Here is a 22,998-nt window from a genome sequence, read left to right as displayed (position 1 = left end):
TAAACTGTTTTTTATTTACATAAGTATTCAGACCCTTTGCGTTGAAACTCAATATTGAGCTCAGGTGCATCCTGTTTCCATCGATCTTCCTTGAGGTGTTTCTACAACTTTATTGGAGTCCTCCTGTGCTAAATTCAATTGATTGGCCATGATTTGGAAATGAACACACGTGTCTATACAAAGTTCCACAGTTGACAGTGCATGTCAGAGCAAAAACCAAGCTATGAGGTCGAAGGAATTGTCCGTAGAGCTCCGAGACAGGATTGTGTCGAGGCACAGATTTGGGTGAAGGGTACAAAAACATGTCTGCAGCATTGAAAGTCCCCAAGAACACAGTGGCCTCCATCATTCTTAAATAGAAGAAGTTTGCAACCACCAAGGCTCTTCCTAGAGCTGGCTGCCCGGCCAAACTGGGCAATCGGGGGAGAAGGGCCTTGGTCAGGGAGGTGACCAAGAACCCAATAGTCACTCTGACAGAGCTTAAGAGTTCCTCTGTGGAGATGGGAGAAATTTCCAGAAGGACAACCATCTCTGCAGCACTCCAACAATCAGGCCCTTATGGTAGAGTGGCCAGACGGAAGCCATTCCTCAGTAAAAGGCACATGACAGCCTGCTTGGAGTTTGCCAACAGGCACCTAAAGACTCTCAGACCATGAGAAACAAGATTCTCTGGTCTAATGAAACCAAGATTGAACTCTTTGGCCTGAATGTGAAGCGTCACGTCTGGAGGAAACCTGACACCATCCCTACGGTGAAGCATGGTGGTGGCAACATCATGCTGTGGGGATGTTTTTCAGCGACAGGGACGGGGAGACTAGTCAGGATTGAGGCAAAGATGAACGGAGCAAAGTACAGAGATCCTTGATGAAAACCTGCACCAGATCGCTTAGGACCTCAGACTGGGCGAAGGTTAACCTTCCAACACATCAATGACCCTAAGCACACAGCCAAGACAACGCAGAAGTGGCTTCGGGACAAGTCTCAATGTCCTTGAGTGGCCCAGCCAGATCCCGGACTTGAACCCGATCGAACATCTCTAGAGAGACCTGAAAATAGCTGTGCAGCAACGCTCCCCATCAAACCTCACAGAGCATGAGTGGATCTGCAGAGCAGAATGGGAGAAACTCTCCAAATACAGGTGTGCCAAGCTTGTGGCGTCATACCCAAGAAGACTCATTGCTTTAATCGCTGCCAAAGGTGCTTCAACAAAGCGCTGAGTAAAGGGTGTGAATACTTATGTAAATCTGATATTTCTGTTTTTTATTTGTAATAAATTAGCAAAAATGTCTAAAAACCTCTTTTTACTTTGTCATTATGGGGTATTGTGTGTAGATTGATGATGATTTTTGGGGGATTTTTGATCAATTTTAGAATAATGCTATAACATAAGAAAATGTGGAAATAGTCAAGGAGTCTGAACACTTTCCAAAGGCACTGTATGTAACTTTTTGAGCGACCCGACAAAATACATATAGAAATGTGAGTCATAGGTCTATTATTCCATTTGAAAGTCTAAGAAGCATTAGATCTGTTCTATCTGCACTATTTCTATGCTTCCCGTTTTTAAGTTTTGTTCGATGGTACAGTGATTGTCTACACTATACTAGCTTATTTTGTCAAATAAACTGAATTTAGGCAAATTACTAGAGTTTTAACAACCAGGAAATGGTGGAGTGACTTCTGCATAGCGCAACTTTAACACGGTATTGTTGGGAATGGGTTCGTAAGTAAGCATTTCCCGGTAAAGTCTACACCTGTTGCATTCGGCACATTTGATCAAAACATTTAGATTTAGATTTATTTGATTTGACTGTGGCTAAATGTCCTGGTACTGGGTAAAGTTCATGATAACGTTGACCTTAACAAGGGCCCCAGGACCAGAGGAAGCAAAATAGCCCCACAACATCAAATATCCACCACAATATTTTACAGTAGGTATGGGGTTATTTTCTGCTCATGCATTTCAATGCCAAACCCACCACTGGTGTGATGGCCAAAGAGCTCTATTTCGATGTCATCCAACAAATGTAAACGTCTGGAGTTTGCTAAACAGCATTGGCACTTGGATTGGAACCGGTGCTTTGGTCAGATGACATGAAAATAGAGCTCTTTGGCCATGCACACCAGTGGTGGGTTTGGCATACACATGAGAATGTATGAGCAGAAAATAACCTCATACCTACCGTAAAATATGGTGGTGGATCTTTGGGAATCGTCCCAATGGGTTCTCCAATTCATCAAATATTTTAGAGAAAGGCTCAGTGCCGTTATCCTCGCAAAATGGAGCATTCAATATAGCTCAGTATTTTGAATTATTTATTTTATACAGTCATTTTTGCTCATCTTTATCAAGGGTGTCAATCATTTTGGACCCATCTGTACATGTACAGAGACACTGGATTGGATCTAAAGGAAATGCTTTTGCCATATGACAGAGGGTGTAAGTACACCATTTAAATACATGCATAATGTGATGCCAGAACATGAGTTTAGTCTGTCCAGATATAACTTACTGGTCCGTTTGCAAAAACAAACCCATCCGGTCTGAAATATGGTCAACATACAGTGCCTTCAGAAAGTATTCATACCCCTTGACTTATTCCACATTTTGTTGTGTTACAGCCTGAACGCAAAATGGATTGAATATGTATTTTTTTTACCCATCCACAAACAAAACCCCATAATGATGAAGTGAAAACATGTTTTTAGAAATGTTTGCAAATTTATTGAAAATGAAATACAGAAATATCTAATTTCCATAAGTATTCACACCCCCGAGTCAATATTTTGTAGATGCACCTTTGGCAGCGATTACAGCTGTGAGTCTTTCTGGGCAAGTCTCTAAGAGCTTTACACCTGGAGTGTACAACATTTGCCCATTATTATTTTCAAAACTCTTCAAGCTCTGTCAAATTGGTTATTGAACATTGCTAGACAACCATTTTTGGGTCTTGACAAAGATTTTCAAGTAGATTTAAGTCAAAACTGTAACTAGGCCACTCAGGAACATTCATTGTCTTCTTGGTTACCAACTCCAGTGTATATTTGGCCTTGTGTTTTAGGTTATTGTCCTGTTAAAAGGGAAATTAATCTCCCAGTGTCTGTTGGAAAGCAGACTGAACCAGGTTTTCCTCTATAATTTTTGACTATACAGTACATAGCTCCATTCCGTTTCTTTTTTAACCTGAAAAATTCCCCAGTCCTTAATGATGACAAGCACACCCATAACATGATGTAGCCACCACAATGCTTGAAAATATGGAGAGTGGTAGTCAGCAATTTGTTGTAATGGATTTGTTCCAAACATAACACTTTTATATTCATGACAAAAAGTTTATTGCTTTGCCACATTTTTTGCAGTATTACTTTAGTGCCTTGTTGCAAACAGGATGCATGTTTTGGAAGATTTTGTATTATGTACAGGCTTCCTTATTTTCACTGTGTCAATTAGGTTAGTATTGTGGAGTTACTGCAATGTTGTTGTTGATCCATCCTCAGTTTTCACCTATCACAGCTATTAAACTCTGAGTTAAGAAGTAAGCCTGTATTTGTGTAGTGACTGGGTGTATTGATGCACCATCCAAAGTGTAATTAATAACTTCACCATGCTCAAAGGGATATTCAATGTCTGCTTTTCATTTTGTTTTACCCATCTATCAATAGGTGCCTTTTTTTGCGAAGGATTGGAAAACATCCCTGGTCTTTGTGGTTGAATCTGTGTTTGAAATTCACTGCTCGGCTGAGGGACCTTACAGATAACTATATGTGTGGGGCACAGAGATGAGGTAGTGAAGTTATTTATAATAAGGGTTACATGGAGAAAATCGGACCTCTCTGAAATGAAAATGGATGGCCCTCCCTTCAGCAAAATATATTTGACCTAAATCCTCCCTGAATGCTTAAAAAAAGTGACCCTTCCCTATACCTAAAATAATAGACCAGAGCCTTAGATATGCAGTTTTAGAAAGATATTTGTCCTGTAAGCATTACATGTCAACACGGGAATTTTGATAGTGCACAGGGCTGCGGGCCAGAAGGCTGTGGGTTCGCAGACCACCATGGACAAGAGTAGGCTTGGCAAGATCGCTTTTGTAGTAAAATCATTGCATGAATTTAGTATCATATTTGCAAGTCTGAGAAAAAATTGCCTTTTATAACACATTTCATGCAATTCTATGTCATTTTACATATTAGCGGAATATTTTTTTAATACCACACAAATTACCGAAATTACAGGCTAAGAATGGACAGAGAGATAGGCCTGTGTTCATATTATCATATTTCTCCAATGCCAAGTCAGTGTGTCTTGTTTGCAATGAAACTGTCCCAAATAATTTAATCTGAGATGCCATTAGGAATCTGAGCATGGTACTTTCAAAAGTTAGGCCTACCTTTCCTCTCCAGACAGAGTAGGTCTACCTTTCCTCTCCAAACAGAGTAGGCCTACCTTTCCTCTCCAGACAGAGTAGGCCTACCTTTCCTCTCCAGACAGAGTAGGCCTACCTTTCCACTCCAGACAGAGTAGACCTACCTTTCCTCTCCAGACAGAGTAGGCCTACCTTTCCTCTCCAGACAGAGTAGGCCTACCTTTCCACTCCAGACAGAGTAGACCTACCTTTCCTCTCCAGACAGAGTAGGCCTACCTTTCCACTCCAGACAGAGTAGACCTACCTTTCCTCTCCAGACAGAGTAGACCTACCTTTCTCTCCAGACAGAGTAGACCTACCTTTCCTCTCCAGACAGAGTAGACCTACCTTTCCTCTCCAGACAGAGTAGGCCTACCTTTCCACTCCAGACAGAGTAGACCTACCTTTCCTCTCCAGACAGAGTAGACCTACCTTTCCTCTCCAGACAGAGTAGGCCTACCTTTCCACTCCAGACAGAGTAGACCTACCTTTCCACTCCAGACAGAGTAGACCTACCTTTCCACTCCAGACAGAGTGGACCTACCTTTCCTCTCCAGACAGAGTAGGCCTACCTATCCTCTCCAGACAGAGTAGACCTACCTTTCTCTCCAGACAGAGTAGACCTACCTTTCCTCTCCAGACAGAGTAGGCCTACCTTTCCACTCCAGACAGAGTAGAACTACCTTTCCACTCCAGACAGAGTAGACCTACCTTTCCTCTCCAGACAGAGTAAGCCTACCTTTCCACTCCAGACAGAGTAGACCTACCTTTCCTCTCCAGACAGAGTAGGCCTACCTTTCCACTCCAGACAGAGTAGAACTACCTTTCCACTCCAGACAGAGTAGACCTACCTTTCCTCTCCAGACAGAGTAGGCCTACCTTTCCACTCCAGACAGAGTAGGCCTACCTTTCCACTCCAGACAGAGTAGACCTACCTTTCCACTCCAGAGTAGGCCTACCTTTCCACTCCAGACAGAGTAGGCCTACCTTTCCTCTCCAGACAGAGTAGAACTACCTTTCTCTCCAGACAGAGTAGGCCTACCTTTCCACTCCAGACAGAGTAGACCTACCTTTCCACTCCAAACAGAGTAGGCCTACCTTTCCACTCCAGACAGAGTAGGTCTACCTTTCCTCTCCAGACAGAGTTGGCCTACCTTTCCACTCCAAACAAAGTAGGTCTACCTTTCCTCTCCAGACAGAGTAGGCCTACCTTTCCACTCCAGACAGAGTAGACCTACCTTTCCACTCCAGACAGAGTAGGCCTACCTTTCCACTCCAGACAGAGTAGACCTACCTTTCCTCTCCAGACAGAGTTGGCCTACCTTTCCACTCCAGACAGAGTAGGCCTACCTTTCCACTCCAGACAGAGTAGGACTACCTTTCCACTCCAGACAGAGTAGGTCTACCTTTCCACTCCAGACAGAGTAGGCCTAACTTTCCACTCCAGACAGAGTAGACCTACCTTTCCACTCCAGAGTAGGCCTACCTTTCCACTCCAGCCAGAGTAGACCTACCTTTCCACTCCAGACAGAGTAGGCCAACCTTTCCACTCCAGACAGAGTAGACCTACCTTTCCACTCAAAACAGAGTAGGCCTACCTTTCCACTCCAGACAGAGTAGGCCTACCTTTCCACTCAAAACAGAGTAGGCCCACCTTTCCACTCCACAGTAGGCCTAACTTTCCACTCCAGACAGAGTAGGTCTACCTTTCCTCTCCAGACAGAGTAGATCTACCTTTCCTCTCCAGACAGAGTAGGCCAACCTTTCCTCTCCAGACAGTAGGTCTACCTTTCCTCTCCAGGCAGAGTAGGCCTACCTTTCCACTCCAGACAGAGTAGGCCTACCTTTCCACTCCAGACAGAGTAGACCTACCTTTCCTCTCCAGACAGAGTAGGCCTACCTTTCCACTCCAGACAGAGTAGACCTACCTTTCCTCTCCAGACAGAGTAGACCTACCTTTCTCTCCAGACAGAGTAGACCTACCTTTCCTCTCCAGACAGAGTAGACCTACCTTTCCTCTCCAGACAGAGTAGGCCTACCTTTCCACTCCAGACAGAGTAGGCCTACCGTTCCTCTCCAGACAGAGTAGACCTACCTTTCCTCTCCAGACAGAGTAGGCCTACCTTTCCACTCCAGACAGAGTAGACCTACCTTTCCACTCCAGACAGAGTAGACCTACCTTTCCACTCCAGACAGAGTGGACCTACCTTTCCTCTCCAGACAGAGTAGGCCTACCTATCCTCTCCAGACAGAGTAGACCTACCTTTCTCTCCAGACAGAGTAGACCTACCTTTCCTCTCCAGACAGAGTAGGCCTACCTTTCCACTCCAGACAGAGTAGAACTACCTTTCCACTCCAGACAGAGTAGACCTACCTTTCCTCTCCAGACAGAGTAAGCCTACCTTTCCACTCCAGATAGAGTAGACCTACCTTTCCTCTCCAGACAGAGTAGGCCTACCTTTCCACTCCAGACAGAGTAGACCTACCTTTCCACTCCAAACAGAGTACGCCTACCTTTCCACTCCAGACAGAGTAGGTCTACCGTTCCTCTCCAGACAGAGTTGGCCTACCTTTCCACTCCAAACAGAGTAGGCCTACCTTTCCACTCCAGACAGAGTAGACCTACCTTTCCACTCCAGACAGAGTAGGCCTACCTTTCCACTCCAGACAGAGTAGACCTACCTTTCCTCTCCAGACAGAGTTGGCCTACCTTTCCACTCCAGACAGAGTAGGCCTACCTTTCCACTCCAGACAGAGTAGAACTACCTTTCCACTCCAGACAGAGTAGGTCTACCTTTCCACTCCAGACAGAGTAGGCCTAACTTTCCACTCCAGACAGAGTAGACCTACCTTTCCACTCCAGAGTAGGCCTACCTTTCCACTCCAGCCAGAGTAGGCCTACCTTTCCACTCCAGACAGAGTAGGCCAACCTTTCCACTCCAGACAGAGTAGGCCTACCTTTCCACTCAAAACAGAGTAGGCCTACCTTTCCACTCCAGACAGAGTAGGCCTACCTTTCCACTCAAAACAGAGTAGGCCCACCTTTCCACTCCACAGTAGGCCTAACTTTCCACTCCAGACAGAGTAGGTCTACCTTTCCTCTCCAGACAGAGTAGGCCAACCTTTCCTCTCCAGACAGAGTAGGTCTACCTTTCCTCTCCAGACAGAGTAGGCCTACCTTTCCACTCCAGACAGAGTAGGCCTACCTTTCCACTCCAGACAGAGTAGGCCTACCGATGCAGAAAAATGTCAGCTCTAACTGCTGGCTACTCTTCTTCCGTGGTTTAACCCAACAAGAGAAGGTCACAAGTGTTTCGCTAAAAGCCGTCTGGGTTTAAACATCTTCTATTGTACATAAAGTAAATAGCTTAATCAATTGATAGTGACAGAATTAGATTACTTCCCAAGCAAAGTCAGCCTCTGAATGTCAAAGAAACTAAACAATGATCACCCCATATGCACCGGCCATGTCTTTCCCAGGTATTGCCCAGCTTGTTTTTAGCATAAAGCATCGCGGACCAAAGCGCTGTTATGGCCTAGACCACTTTATATAATCGGATCCATTTTATGTTCATCAAAATCTTAAGCTAATATGGGGTAGGTCTGTGCTTTTTGCCATTTAAAAAAATATAAGGTACGCCTATGGTATACCCTCTCATACCCCTTCATTTTGAGTCTTGGTTTTAAAGGAAAACTCCACCCATAAACTATCTTTTGGTGTTTGTTTCATTAGTCCATTGTTGACATAGTCCCAAAATGTTTTGCATGTTATCAATCAAGTTTTCAAGATATGTAACTTTCCAAATACAGAAATTTGGCCCATATGATGCATTTTACATCATATGATGTTGTGTTTTGCATCATAAAATGTTAAATGCATCATACGGTATTACATTTCATTTCATTACAGTACAACGGTTTGATTTGTTTGATCTTAGCAATGTTTTCTTAGCTAGCTACATAGCCATCTTTGTATCAAAGATAATTGTGTAGTTTAGAGTAATTATCGAGGTTAGCTAGCCAGCTATTTTCGTCCTTCTAACGTAGTCAACACTGCTAGCTGCTAGCTAGCCAGCTAGCTAACTTCTACCGAATAGCAGCACTGTAGGAACTATTACATTACAACGGAACGACTTGATTAGTGTAGTGTTAGCTAGCTACATAGTTGTCTTTGCTGTCTTTGTATCTAAGATAATTGTGTAGTTTAGAGTAATTATCCAGTAATTATCGAGGTTAGCTAGCGCCGCCGTTAGCTAGCGCCGCCGTTCTCCTACCTAGTCAACACTGCTAGCAACACTGCTAGCAACACTGCTAGCCAACTATCATTTTAGTCAATAAGATTTTTTGCAACGTAAGCTTAACTTTCTGAACATTCGAGACGTGTAGTACACTTGTCATTCCAATCTCCTTTGCATTAGCGTAGCCTCTTCTGTAGCCTGTCAACTATGTGTCTGTCTATCCCTCTTCTCTCCTCTCTGCACAGACCATACAAACGCTTCACACCGCGTGGCCGCTGCCACTCTAACCTGGTGGTCCCAGCGCGCACGACCCACGTGGAGTTCCAGGTCTCCGGCAGCCTCTGGAACTGCCGATCTGCGGCCAACAAGGCAGAGTTCATCTCAGCCTATGCTTCCCTCCAGTCCCTCGACTTCTTGGCACTGACGGAAACATGGATTACCACAGATAACACTGCTACTCCTACTGCTCTCTCCTCGTCTGCCCACGTGTTCTCGCACACCCCGAGAGCTTCTGGTCAGCGGGGTGGTGGCACTGGGATCCTCATCTCTCCCAAGTGGACATTCTCTCTTTCTCCCCTGACCCATCTGTCTATCGCCTCCTTTGAATTCCATGCTGTCACAGTTACCAGCCCTTTCAAGCTTAACATCCTTATCATTTATCGCCCTCCAGGTTCCCTTGGAGAGTTCATCAATGAGCTTGATGCCTTGATAAGTTCCTTTCCTGAGGATGGCTCACCTCTCACAGTTCTGGGTGACTTTAACCTCCCCACGTCTACCTTTGACTCATTCCTCTCTGCCTCCTTCTTTCCACTCCTCTCCTCTTTTGACCTCACCCTCTCACCTTCCCCCCCTACTCACAAGGCAGGCAATACGCTTGACCTCATCTTTACTAGATGCTGTTCTTCCACTAATCTCATTGCAACTCCCCTCCAAGTCTCCGACCACTACCTTGTATCCTTCTCCCTCTCGCTCTCGTCCAACACTTCCCACACTGCCCCCACTCGGATGGTATCGCGCCGTCCCAACCTTCGCTCTCTCTCCCCCGCTACTCTCTCCTCTTCCATCCTATCATTTCTTCCCTCTGCTCAAACCTTCTCCAACCTATCTCCTGATTCTGCCTCCTCAACCCTCTTCTCCTCCCTTTCTGCATCCTTTGACTCTCTATGTCCCCTATCCTCCAGGCCGGCTCGGTCCTCCCCTCCTGCTCCGTGGCTCGACGACTCATTGCGAGCTCACAGAACCGGGCTCCGGGCAGCCGAGCGGAAATGGAGGAAAACTCGCCTCCCTGCGGACCTGGCATCCTTTCACTCCCTCCTCTCTACATTCTCCTCTTCTGTCTCTGCTGCTAAAGCCACTTTCTACCACTCTAAATTCCAAGCATCTGCCTCTAACCCTAGGAAGCTCTTTGCCACCTTCTCCTCCCTCATGAATCCTCCTCCCCCCCCCCCCCCTCCTCCCTCTCTGCGGATGACTTCGTCAACCATTTTGAAAAGAAGGTCGACGACATCCGATCCTCGTTTGCTAAGTCAAACGACACCGCTGGTTCTGCTCACACTGCCCTACCCTGTGCTTTGACCTCTTTCTCCCCTCTCTCTCCAGATGAAATCTCGCGTCTTGTGACGGCCGGCCGCCCAACAACCTGCCCGCTTGACCCTATCCCCTCCTCTCTTCTCCAGACCATTTCCGGAGACCTTCTCCCTTACCTCACCTCGCTCATCAACTCATCCTTGACCGCTGGCTACGTCCCTTCCGTCTTCAAGAGAGCGAGAGTTGCACCCCTTCTGAAAAAACCTACACTCGATCCCTCCGATGTCAACAACTACAGACCAGTATCCCTTCTTTCTTTTCTCTCCAAAACTCTTGAACGTGCCGTCCTTGGCCAGCTCTCCTGCTATCTCTCTCAGAATGACCTTCTTGATCCAAATCAGTCAGGTTTCAAGACTAGTCATTCAACTGAGACTGCTCTTCTCTGTGTCACGGAGGCGCTCCGCACTGCTAAAGCTAACTCTCTCTCCTCTGCTCTCATCCTTCTAGACCTATCGGCTGCCTTTGATACTGTGAACCACCAGATCCTCCTCTCCACCCTCTCCGAGCTGGGCATCTCCGGCGCGGCCCACGCTTGGATTGCGTCCTACCTGACAGGTCGCTCCTACCAGGTTGCGTGGCGAGAATCTGTCTCCGCACCACGTGCTCTCACCACTGGTGTCCCCCAGGGCTCTGTTCTAGGCCCTCTCCTATTCTCGCTATACACCAAGTCACTTGGCTCTGTCATATCCTCACATGGTCTCTCCTATCATTGCTATGCAGACGACACACAATTAATCTTCTCCTTTCCCCCTTCTGATAACCAGGTGGCGAATCGCATCTCTGCATGTCTGGCAGACATATCAGTGTGGATGACGGATCACCACCTCAAGCTGAACCTCGGCAAGACAGAGCTGCTCTTCCTCCCGGGGAAGGACTGCCCGTTCCATGATCTCGCCATCACGGTTGACAACTCCATTGTGTCCTCCTCCCAGAGTGCTAAGAACCTTGGCGTGATCCTGGACAACACCCTGTCGTTCTCAACTAACATCAAGGCGGTGACCCGTTCCTGTAGGTTCATGCTCTACAACATTCGCAGAGTACGGCCCTGCCTCACACAGGAAGCGGCGCAGGTCCTAATCCAGGCACTTGTCATCTCCCGTCTGGATTACTGCAACTCGCTGTTGGCTGGGCTCCCTGCCTGTGCCATTAAACCCCTACAACTCATCCAGAACGCCGCAGCCCGTCTGGTGTTCAACCTTCCCAAGTTCTCTCACGTCACCCCGCTCCTCCGCTCTCTCCACTGGCTTCCAGTTGAAGCTCGCATCCGCTACAAGACCATGGTGCTTGCCTACGGAGCTGTGAGGGGAACGGCACCTCCGTACCTTCAGGCTCTGATCAGGCCCTACACCCAAACAAGGGCACTGCGTTCATCCACTTCTGGCCTGCTCGCCTCCCTACCTCTGAGGAAGTACAGTTCCCGCTCAGCCCAGTCAAAACTGTTCGCTGCTCTGGCACCCCAATGGTGGAACAAACTCCCTCACGACGCCAGGTCAGCGGAGTCAATCACCACCTTCCGGAGACACCTGAAACCCCACCTCTTTAAGGAATACCTAGGATAGGATAAAGTAATCCCTCTAACCCCCCCCCTTAAAAGAGTTAGATGCACTATTGTAAAGTGGTTGTTCCACTGGATATCATAAGGTGAATGCACCAATTTGTAAGTCGCTCTGGATAAGAGCGTCTGCTAAATGACTTAAATGTTAAATGTTAATACGGGCCAGATTTCCTGAAATCTTAAATGCTGACATGCAAAACATTTTGGGACTACAGCATATCAACAATGGACTAATGAAAAAAATATAAAAATATAGTTTTGGGGTTGAGTTTTCCTTTAACTTAACAGTCTTTCACTGACACGGAGGTAGGCTATTTAAATAATGCATGGTGGGTGGAGGAATTGATCAATCTATGGACATAGCATCCTATAGCCTAATTTCCTCTGTCAAACAGGTAAGCCTACCTCTGACTTCTTAAATAGGAAGAAACCTTTGATTCTCCTCCTGAAATGCCACTGTAGCTCTACACAGCACAGCCATTGGTTAAGCAGCACACAAACGGTTTTGATCCGTAAGAGCAGAGCAGGCCGGGGCTCAGGGTTGGAATATCAATTGCAGTGTGTAATGCAATGTAGTTTTATTTACACCATCCTAGCAGCTATCTTAGAAATATAACTTTTCTCTGTGCTTCTCTGAGCATGCATTTCGTAGCCTATCACATATATATCTGTGATGCATGATATCACCTTTAGGCTACGGATAAAACAGTTTGAGACCACACTATGTAGCCTATAGGCGCAATTAATATTGAGCGCCCAGTGGAGAATCAGAGATGAGGGGTGGCATCGGGCACACATCGATATATAGCCTAATAAGTAACGAATTCTAAAACAATGAGAAATATTGAAATTGAATTAATTACAAATTACATGACCCTCCCTTGCACTACATTTAAAAACACTAAACCCTCCCCTTGACTAAAATTGAAAAAGCATGACCCTCCCCCAGGTAACGATTCTGTACAATTTTATCCGTCCCTAATTACTGCATTATTTGACGTTTGTCCAAATTGGATTTTATCTTTGACAGAATCGTCGATTTATGACTTAGGAGTCATTTGTTCTATTCTATTCTTCTCCCTGGCAGGAACAGAACTCTATTCTAGTGCAGCATTGGATACATGGTGAGATCCATGATCCTCTTACTAAAACCCTACAGAGCGAGCAGGAGGGAGGCGACAGTCTATTGTTTAAGTCCCTATCTAAATTTGTGACGAATAACGCTCAAAATAGCTCTCATGCCTCTCATACCATACACACCACGTTCCAAGCTAGCCCCTTATTGCAAAACTCTATGATGCATGATGCAGACAAGCACACACACAGACAGACAGACAGACAGACAGACAGACAGACAGACAGACAGACAGACACGTACGTACACGCACAGAAAGAGAGACAAAGAAAGAAAGCATGCTGAAGAGGGTAAGAATGACCCTAATTGCTAATGAGGGCTGGGGTTTGGTGGTCTAATGTGCAGCCAGGTCACCCATGATACAAGTCAGTATTCGACAATAATCCATGTCTGAGGATGTCGTGAGATGATGTGGAAACTGGCCACTAGGGGCAACAGAGTGCTGTTACCTTCAAGTAGGTTTTGGTTCTGCTAGGGCATTGTGGATGGGAATGACCGAGGGGCGTAAGCATCTGCCTCTGATTCCAAAGGTTGTAAGTCCAAATCCAGTGATAGTTTTAAGCTTATCCCAAACCTTAACGCTTACCTTAACCTGTCGGGGGTCAATGCCTAACCATAACATTTTGGAGTTAATGCCTAAACTTAACCATAACCATAAAAATGTGGCGTTAATGCCTAAACTTAAACACTTTTACATTTGAAATTTGGAAGAACTTCAGAATTTGATGTTTGAGAAACATGGATCAATGTCTAATTCTGACATGAGACTGTGAGAGCTAGTTTCTAATGTATGTACATTATGCCTGTGCTTGTGTGTGTGTGTGTGTGTGTGTGTGTGTGTGTGTGTGTGTGTGTGTGTGTGTGTGTGTGTGTGTGTGTGTGTGTGTGTGTGTGTGTGTGTGTGTGTGTGTGTGTGTGTGTGTGTGTGTGTGTGTGTGTGTGTGTGTGTGTGTGTGTGTGTGTGTGTGTGTGTTGGCGATGGGGTCATGGTGTTGGCAGTCTGTTATTTTTATGGTGAAATGTGCTCTAATGGAGACAGCAGCAGAGCAGGCACCAGATAACGCATACAAATACACTCACAACCTCAATACACTCACAAACACACGCATATTGACACAAACACACAGAGAGAGAGAGAGAGAGAGAGAGAGAGAGAGAGAGAGAGAGAGAGAGAGAGAGAGAGAGAGAGAGAGAGAGAGAGAGAGAGAGAGAGAGAGAGAGAGAGAGAGAGAGAGAGAGAGAGAGAGAGAGAGAGAGAGAGAGAGAGAGAAGAGGCAATACAAGCCACCTCCCACCTGGTGCGTTAATCCTCTGGCCCCAACAGGTCAAGACCACTTTGTGTGTGTGTATGTGTTTCATCAGAAATCCAACTTCTGCCATTTCCCTTTCTATTATTTTCTCTCCTCATCGCGCTCTCTAATTGTCTCTCTCTCTCTCTCTCTCTCTCTCTCTCTCTCTCTCTCTCTCTCTCTCTCTCTCTCTCTCTCTCTCTCTCTCTCTCTCTCTCTCTCTCTATATCCTCTCTCTCTCTCTCTCTTCCTCTGGTATCTATGTTAGCCTGTGTTAGCCGTAGTGTATTAGTGTGAGCAGGAGGGGCCTGGGGACAGGACGCTGACAGGAGGACATGAATGTGACAACCTGACTACAGCTTCATCACCACTTCGTCACTGCTGGTATTTGTGTTTGCAGTGTGTGTGTGTTGTGTGTGTGTTTGCAGTGTGTGTGTGTTTGCAGTGCAAGGCGCCACAGTGTAGCGCAACGCCAAGGTCCCTGCTTTCTCTGGTTACTCATCAGCTGTCATCTCTTTATCGCCTGCCTGACACACTGACCATGCCTATAGTCTATTTTATACACACACCACTGCTGCTCCAAGCTTCGAAACCCTCGGCAGACATGCTAGAGCATCCTGAACAGTTTTATCATTTGACAGCGTGAATATTGGTGGTGCAAAGTAAAAACCTATTTTTTATCATAACAGACTAAGTTCAATATTTATTTGTCTTTGAATGTATAAATACGTATCAATATATCCGCTTTAACATACAACTGTATATTCTCATTTGGTTTTATGACAGCACATAATTTCAAATACATTTGTAAAAATTAGCAGGTTCATGGTCCACATGGTTCAATAATCACTGACATTGGTCCTCAAAGGCTAATGCGCTTTACTCAGTTAATGTGTAGCTAGGCCTATTCCTTAAAAGTATGGGATCCTGTCAAGCAATTGTCTATGAAAACACTGTATGGGTGTTAAAAAAACAATCATAAACTGGTGGTTCAAGCCCTGAATGCTGATTGGCTGACAGCCGTGGTATATCAGACCCTATACCACAGGTATGACAAAACATTTATTTTTAGTGCTCTGATTAGATTGGTAACCAGTTTATAATAGCAATAAGGCACCTCGGGGTTTGTGGTATATGGCCAATATACCACGGCTAAGTGCTGTATCCTCGCATTGCGTTGTGCCTAAGAACAGCCCTTAGCAGTTGAATATAGGCCATATACCACACATCCCCGTGACTTATTGCTTAATTATTCAACGGGCTTGACATTTCAAATTCAATGAGCAATCTAAAACAAATAGGCGACGATTATGATATTCTCCCCAGGGCCAATTCACGGTGTTGAGTAAATAAATTAAACTGAAGCAACAAACCAACACATGTAGGCCGACCTCCTGCATTCCCTTTGACAAACGCCAGAATTCTGTCAATTAGGCTATATGATGACGCGCATAATCCCCCCCAAACACACACACAACCTTTCTGTCTCTCTCTCTCTCTCTCTCTCCCACACACACACACAAAGAGGATCCAGCTGTTTACCGGCTCGGAGCTGGAACCCTTCGAGCCGCGCGCAGGTGCAACAGGGAAATCGCTCGCGCCATAGGATAGGAGAAAGAGAACGAGAGGAGTGCGAAAAGAAGGTGTTGACCGACAAAACTAATGAACAGTAGTAGTATACTGCAGGCCCGTCAGCCCCGTTTCCAGAGAGGCATTAGGAGTATGACTCAGCGCTCAGTAGCCGATGAGTGGTTTAGAGAGGGAAATTGAAATTCACACGGGATATTAGGCAATAAGAAAATGAGTTAGGGTAAAAACAAATAGTTCACTCAACAGTGTTCCAGTCGAACTGGGAATTGCATCATCGCTTATCCAAAATTATATCGCTCATTTTAAACATTCATGAGATTTGGCAGGCGTATTATAGCCTAAACAAATTGTATACTAAATTGTAATTAGCTGATTCTTCCCCCCCATTTTTTTTCATGGTGCTATGTTGTTTTAAAGAACCAAAAAGGAAAAGTCATGCAATAAGGGTATAGGCTACCTATCCAAAAATAGTGTTCAATAGAATGACAATGTTAGAATAGCCTATATTGCAAATAATTGTCTGACACCTGTGATGACATGAATCAGCATAGCTAAACACAGAAACACTTTGATATACTTGGAAATCATGATGACGTCAGACCATTATGCATCAGACCATTATGCATTTTGTCGTAGTACTACACAGCTGATACCAAAAATAAACTAATCATCGAGTTTTGATCATTTGAATCAGCTGTGTAGTGCTAGGGCAAAAAACAAAACGTGCACACCTTGGGGTCCCGAGGACCGAGTTTGGTAAACGCTGCATTAGACCATTCTATGATCTATCGCCTGTAATTGACTACAGGCCTTTTCAATTTCAGCAAAGAACAAGACGAGTATGTAAAAGATAATTCAAATCACAATGAGAAAAATGCTCTGCGTTAGCAGACACAATTTGGAGATAAATAGGCCTATGCGGTGAGCCATAACAAGTTGAACATGTTTCAGAAAAAAACTAAATTAAACTGGAAGTCTACTACAAAATTTGGTAACATAATCTAAATCGACCATTTTATCGAAAACATCTGTTTTTCGTTAAATAATGGCTAAATACGATGTTCTTATTCAACGAACCTGCATACCAGACATTGATACGAATATAACTCCTTGGAAAATAATGATTCCAGCATTATGCTCTGTTGCTCGATATAATCTATACGATCATATTCGATTCATTCATTAGATATGGATAGTTTTGTGTGAATACAGATCCATAAAATGATATGCCCATCATATTGATGCCAAAATTAGACTATTACCTTCGAATTGAAAAACTCTAATAAAATCTATAGATTAATGAACATATACTTTCAAAATCTACTTGACCTATCAAATATTTGCAATATAGGCTTGGCCTATAAACTTGCTTTTTAAAAACATTTATCTTCAGTGAATTTTCACATGATCTGACCTCCAGAGAATTTTCCTCTGCAGTATTTGTTCTGAGCCCTGTTTCCCCTCTCCTTTCCTTGTGCTGCTCCCAGCTGACAGGTCTCCTGTACCGGGAGAATGGAGAGGGGGGTTGAGGCTGCTTGGTTCAGGGCTGAGGGGGAGAAGTGCACATGCTCCTGGTCGATCCCGCAGACAGAATAATCATATTTAGCAGACTAGCAGAGAGGGTTTTCACTGCGCGTGGAACATGTCTACACACGCCCGCGTTCTGCTCTCTCGCCACACCTTGAGTCCAAAAACACGAGCTGCCCTCAAACCCTATAGCACAATTAATAATCAACTAGCTATGTTTAACATAATAATACAGGTTCAATGTATGTATAATTTGATGACATTGTAATGCATTTGGCTACTAAATGCACTCATCAATGTATTAGCAATTTATCAATGCATAATGCAAGATTGAATGGTGGTTATGCTATATAAAGTCTAATAATCATAATCATTTGATAAGGCTATCCTCATGTCCACAGAGCCCATTTCTGTCAACATATACGATATTATATTCACCAGTTATACGATACAAACACTAATCATTTAAATAAAAATGCTAGTCACACGGTATTTAAATTATAAAAAGAAGGACAGTAAAACCCAGAGCTATTGCTTAGCTCTCTCTCTCTCTCTCCGTCTCCCTTGAGGTATGCAGACCGCCCTAACCACCTCTGAGAGCAAGCACGCACTTGTGACCGAACAGCGAGGCTCGTGCAGCGGAGAAATGGGCAATAATGTGCAATGTGCTCATAGTGTAGTTAGTCTGGCCCTAGTCACTTACTCAGTGTAGGCTACCCTGCACATTGCAGGTCCCAGGGGACAACTGAGACTGACAACTAATGGGTTTTTTACCTTGACAAATAGCCTATAACGGAATTGGGCCTTGCACACTCAGATGCACTGACACTGGCAGCTTCATCGAGGTAACAGGCAAGGTGAGATATTATTCTTATTTGACTGACAGGTGCAGAAGACCAATTATAATATTGTTATACAATTGTTAGCCTATAGCCTAACAGTCGAGTGGATGAGTGGAGTGGTTGGGTTAACAACGACAGGGCATTGAGCTGTGACACTACGGACACAGAGATCACAGAGACAGGGACAGGCAGAGACAGAGAAAGGGACAGACAGACACAGGGACAGCGTCGTGATAATGCCAGGAACAGGGGAAATGTGAGGTTTGGGATGGTTTGAAGAGAGATGGAGGAAGATATTTTGGGAAGAGTGGAGAGAGTAGTGAAAGTGCAGACTGGTCAGGTTTAGGGATGGGGTGTGGTGTGGAGGCGAGGGAGAGGAGGTGGGCAGAGAGTGGAGGGAGGCAGAGAGGGGAAGATGCAGAGAGGTGAGAGAGGAGTTGGAGTCCGTAAATTTCACTTACAGCCAGTTACTGGCGTTGGCCGAGAGCAGCGCGAGGAAGAGCATCAGCAGGGACCGTAAAACATATTCCGCGGTCATCGCGAGTGCTACCAGGAGAGAAAAATCCCAAAGAGAGTTGAAGTAATCCACAGAAAGTATGGCAGGGATCTCTGCCACGCGCTCCCAGGGGGAGGGACGAGAGCTGGCGGCGGTGGTCTAGTGAAGTACCGGAGATACGTGGGACCCCGTTAAATACAGTTAATCCATCATCACACATCCACAGAGATCAACCGGAGAGGCGTGAGACTCGCAGCTGTGTCACCCGGTCCGTTCGTCTCCTGCTCTCTCTCCACAAAGAGAGAGAGGAAAAGATGGGAGGATAGGGAAAAGAGAGGATGCTAAAAATACACAGAAATTATTTTTTTCTGTGTCACGGCGCCAAACTCGGGAAGGCTGGGACTGAATTGGAACCTTCTTATTTCACGTGTTTACTCTCGTTCCTGTTTTCGCGTTAACACCACCGGGCGCGCAATGAGGGGCAGTAAAAACCTTAACGACTTCTTCTCGAGTTGGAGTTGTAATCCCTCAGGTGCTCTCGAGACGCTCCTCGATTGGGGTGTTATTGCTGCTGTGGTCCATTCCAACTGATGGGCTTTGGTTCTCTCCTAGTTGTCACACACACATTCACGAAACACACTCTTCACACAATCTTTCACAGCCTGCCACTGTGCGTTAGCTCTGTGGATGGCACTGAGAGGGGAGAGAGGGTGAATGCTGACTTTAGTGGAGGGGCGGCGCGAGGCTGAGGGGAGGTATGGGAGTGAGTTTGGAGATGAAGGCGGGTTCAGTGCGTTATGAAGGTATAGTGTATGTCTCTCTCTCTCTCTGTCTCTCTCTCTCTCTCTCTCTCTCTCTCTCTCTCTCTCTCTCTCTCTCTCTCTCTCTCTCTCTCTCTTTCTCTGTGTGTGTGTGTATTCTGCGCCGTTTTAGAGCTCTCCTGGGAGGATGCAATAGCGCAGCCATTCACCGCGCTCCACACACGCACGCACGCACGCACGCACGCACACACACACACACACACACACACACACACACACACACACACACACACACACACACACACACACACACACACACACACACACACACACACACACACACACACACACACACACACACACACACACTTCTTGGCAAAGTCTTGCTCAACCCTGTCCCATGCCAAATATTCTGTGGTCAGAAGGCTATTTAAAGCCTCACTGAAAATCACTGTATTTTAGACTGCCGTAATAATGGTGATAATGGTACAAATAGTAAGCCTGAAAGGTATAATATTACTATGACTACGACTACTACTACTACTAGGCCTACTGCTACTACTATTACTAATAATTTTAACACAAATATGAATAATACAAATAGTAACAGGGCATTGTTTAATAGGCCTAATGATGTCCAGAACCCTGTCTGGAGTGTTTTTGTGGGAAATGTCAGTCAAGTCCCGACGAATTATCACAGCAGAAATTTCCATGTAAAAAGCAGCATATTCATTTGCAGACATTAGTCTTAAAGGAGAATTCCACAAAAAAAGGTTTTGTATTTGTTTCATTAGTCCACTGCTGATACATTCCCCAAATGTTAACATGTCAGCAATCAAGTTTTCAAGATACAGTGGCTTGCAAAGGCGAAAGTATTCACCCCCCTTGGCATTTTTCCTATTTTGTTGCCTTACAACCTGTAATTAAAATAGATTTTTTGGGGGGTTTGTATCATTTGATTTACACAAAATGCCACCACTTTGAAGATGCAAAATATTTTTTATTGTGAAGCAAACAAGAAATAAGACAAAAAAACTGAAAACTTGAGCGTGCATAAGTATTCACCCCCCCAAAGTAAATACTTTGTAGAGCCACCTTTGCAGCAATTACAGTCTCTTGGGGTATATCTCTATAAGCTTGGCACATCTAGCCACTGGGATTTTTGCCCATTCTTCAAGGCAAAACTGCTCCAGCTCCTTCAAGTTGAATGGGTTCCGCTGGTGTACAGCAATCTTTAAGTCATACCACAGATTCTCAATTGGATTGAGGTCTGGGCTTTGACTAGGCCATTCCAAGACATTTAAATGTTTCCCCTTAAACCACTCGAGTGTTGCTTTAGCAGTATGCTTAGGGTCATTGTCCTGCTGGACCTCTGTCCCAGTCTCAAATTGCTGGAAGACTGAAACAGGTTTCCCTCAAGAATTTCCCTGTATTTAGCGCCATCCATCAATCCTTCAATTCTGACCAGTTTCCCAGTCCCTGCCGATGAAAAACATCCCCACAGCATGATGTTGCCACCACCATAATTCACTTTGGGGATGGTGTTCTCGGGGTGATGAGAGGTGTTGGGGTTGCACCAGACTTAGCGTTTTCCTTGATGGCCAAACAGCTCAATTTTAGTCTCATCTGACCAGAGTAGCTTCTTCCATATGTTTCGGGAGTCTCCCACATGTCTTTTGGCGAACACCAAACGTGTTTGCTTATTTTTTTCTTTAAGCAATGGATTTTTTTTGGCCACTCTTCCGTAAAGCTCAGTTCTGTGGAGTGTACAGCTTAAAGAGGTCCTATGGAAAGATACTGTGGAGCTTTGCAGCTCCTTCAGGGTTATCTTTGGTCTCTTTGTTGCCTCTCTGATTAATGCCCTCCTTGCCTGGTCCATGAGTTTTGGTGTGCGGCCCTTTCTTGGCAGGTTTGTTGTGGTGCCATATTCTTTCCATTTTTTAATAATGGATTTAATGGTGCTCTGTGGGATGTTCAAAGTTTCAGATATTTTTTTATAACCCAACCCTGGTCTGTAGTTCTCCACAACTTTGTCCCTGACCTGTTTGGAGAGCTCCTTGGTCTTCATGGTGTCGCTTGCTTGGTGGTGCCCCTTGCTTAGTGGTGTTGCAGACTCTGGGGCCTTTCAGAACAGGTGTGTATATACTGAGATCATTTGACAGATCATGTGACACTTAGATTGCACACAGGTGGACTTTATTTAACTAATTATGTGACTTCTGAACGTAATTGGTTGCTTCCAGATCATATTTAGGGGCTTCATAGCAAAGGGGGTGAATACATATGCAAGCACCACTTTGCCATTTCAATTTATTTTTTATTTTTTTAAACTAGTAATTTTTTTGTATGTCCATTTCATGAAATCCAAATAAAAATAATTTAAAATTACTGGTTGTAATGCAATAAAATAGGAAAAGCACCAAAGGGGATGAATACTTTTCCCATGCACTGTACATAACTTTCAAAATATAGAAAATGTCACAGTATGATGCTTGATTACTAACTTGTAAAGCATTTTGGGACTGTATCAAGAGTGGACGAATGAGGCCTCCTGAGTGGTGCAGTGGTCTAAAGCAGTGCTCAGGTGTCACTACAAACTCGGGTTTGATCCCGGCGCCATGTCTAGGTCCAAGAGGCTTCTAAACAGCTACTACCCCCAAGCCATAAGACTCCTGAACATCTAATCAAATTGCTACCCAGACTATTTGCAGTGTCCCCCCTCTCTTTTACACCGCTGCTACTCTCTGTTGTTATCATCTATGCGTAGTCACTTTAATAACTCTACCTACATGTACATATTACCTCAACTAACATTGACTCTGTACCGGTACCCCGTGTATATAGTCTCGCTATTGTTATTTTACTGCTGCTCTATAATTACTTGTTACTTTTATTTGTTATTCTTGTCTGTATTTTTTGAAACTGCATTGTTGGTTAGGGGCTCGTAAGTAAGCATTTCACTGTAACACCTGTTGTATTCGGCGCATGTGACTAATAACATTTGATTTGATTTGAGGCTGTGTCACAGCCAGCCGTGTTTGGGAGACCCATGAGGCGGCGCACATTTGGCCCAGTGTCGTCCGGGTTAGGGGAGGATTTAGGCTACAACAAGCATCATGTCGACAGCCTGCTATGGGTACTTACCACCAGAATTACCACCGGCTATACACTGAGTGTACAAAACATTACGAACACTTGCTCTTTCCATGACATAGACTGACCATGTGAAAGCTATGATCCCTTATTGATGGCACCTGTTAAATCCACTTCAATCAGTGTAGATGAAGGGGAGGAGACGGGTTCAAGAAGGAGTTTTAAGCATTGACACAATTGAGACATGGATTGTGTGCCATTCAGAGGGTGAATGGACAAGACAAAATATTTAAGTGCCTTTGAACGGGGTATGGTAGTAGGTGCCAGGCGCACTACTTGACACAACTGTGGGAATAATTGGAGTCAACATGGGCCAGCATCCCTGTGGAACGCTTTTGACACCTTGTAGAGTCCATGCCCCCACAAATTGAGGTTGTTCTGAGGGCAAAAGAGTGTGCAAGTCAATATTAGGAAAGTGT

The 22,998-nt window shown here is 44.9% G+C and overlaps 1 protein-coding gene across 1 annotated transcript in view; it reads right to left on the bottom strand.

Annotated features, from left to right (window-relative positions):
• wnt4 (wingless-type MMTV integration site family, member 4) overlaps positions 1-19,387 on the bottom strand; it is a 33,913-nt gene extending 14,526 nt beyond the window's left edge. The window contains exon 1 of the mRNA XM_071335495.1: positions 18,631-19,387. Coding sequence (XP_071191596.1) covers positions 18,631-18,707 — 77 coding nt within the window. The 5' untranslated portion in view covers positions 18,708-19,387. The remainder of the gene's footprint in view (positions 1-18,630) is intronic.
• Positions 19,388-22,998: the final 3,611 nt, after the last annotated feature.

Source organism: Salvelinus alpinus, chromosome 12 (assembly GCF_045679555.1).
Source record: "Salvelinus alpinus chromosome 12, SLU_Salpinus.1, whole genome shotgun sequence".
NCBI lineage: Eukaryota > Metazoa > Chordata > Actinopteri > Salmoniformes > Salmonidae > Salvelinus > Salvelinus alpinus.
This window is presented reverse-complemented; position numbering and strand designations above follow the sequence as displayed.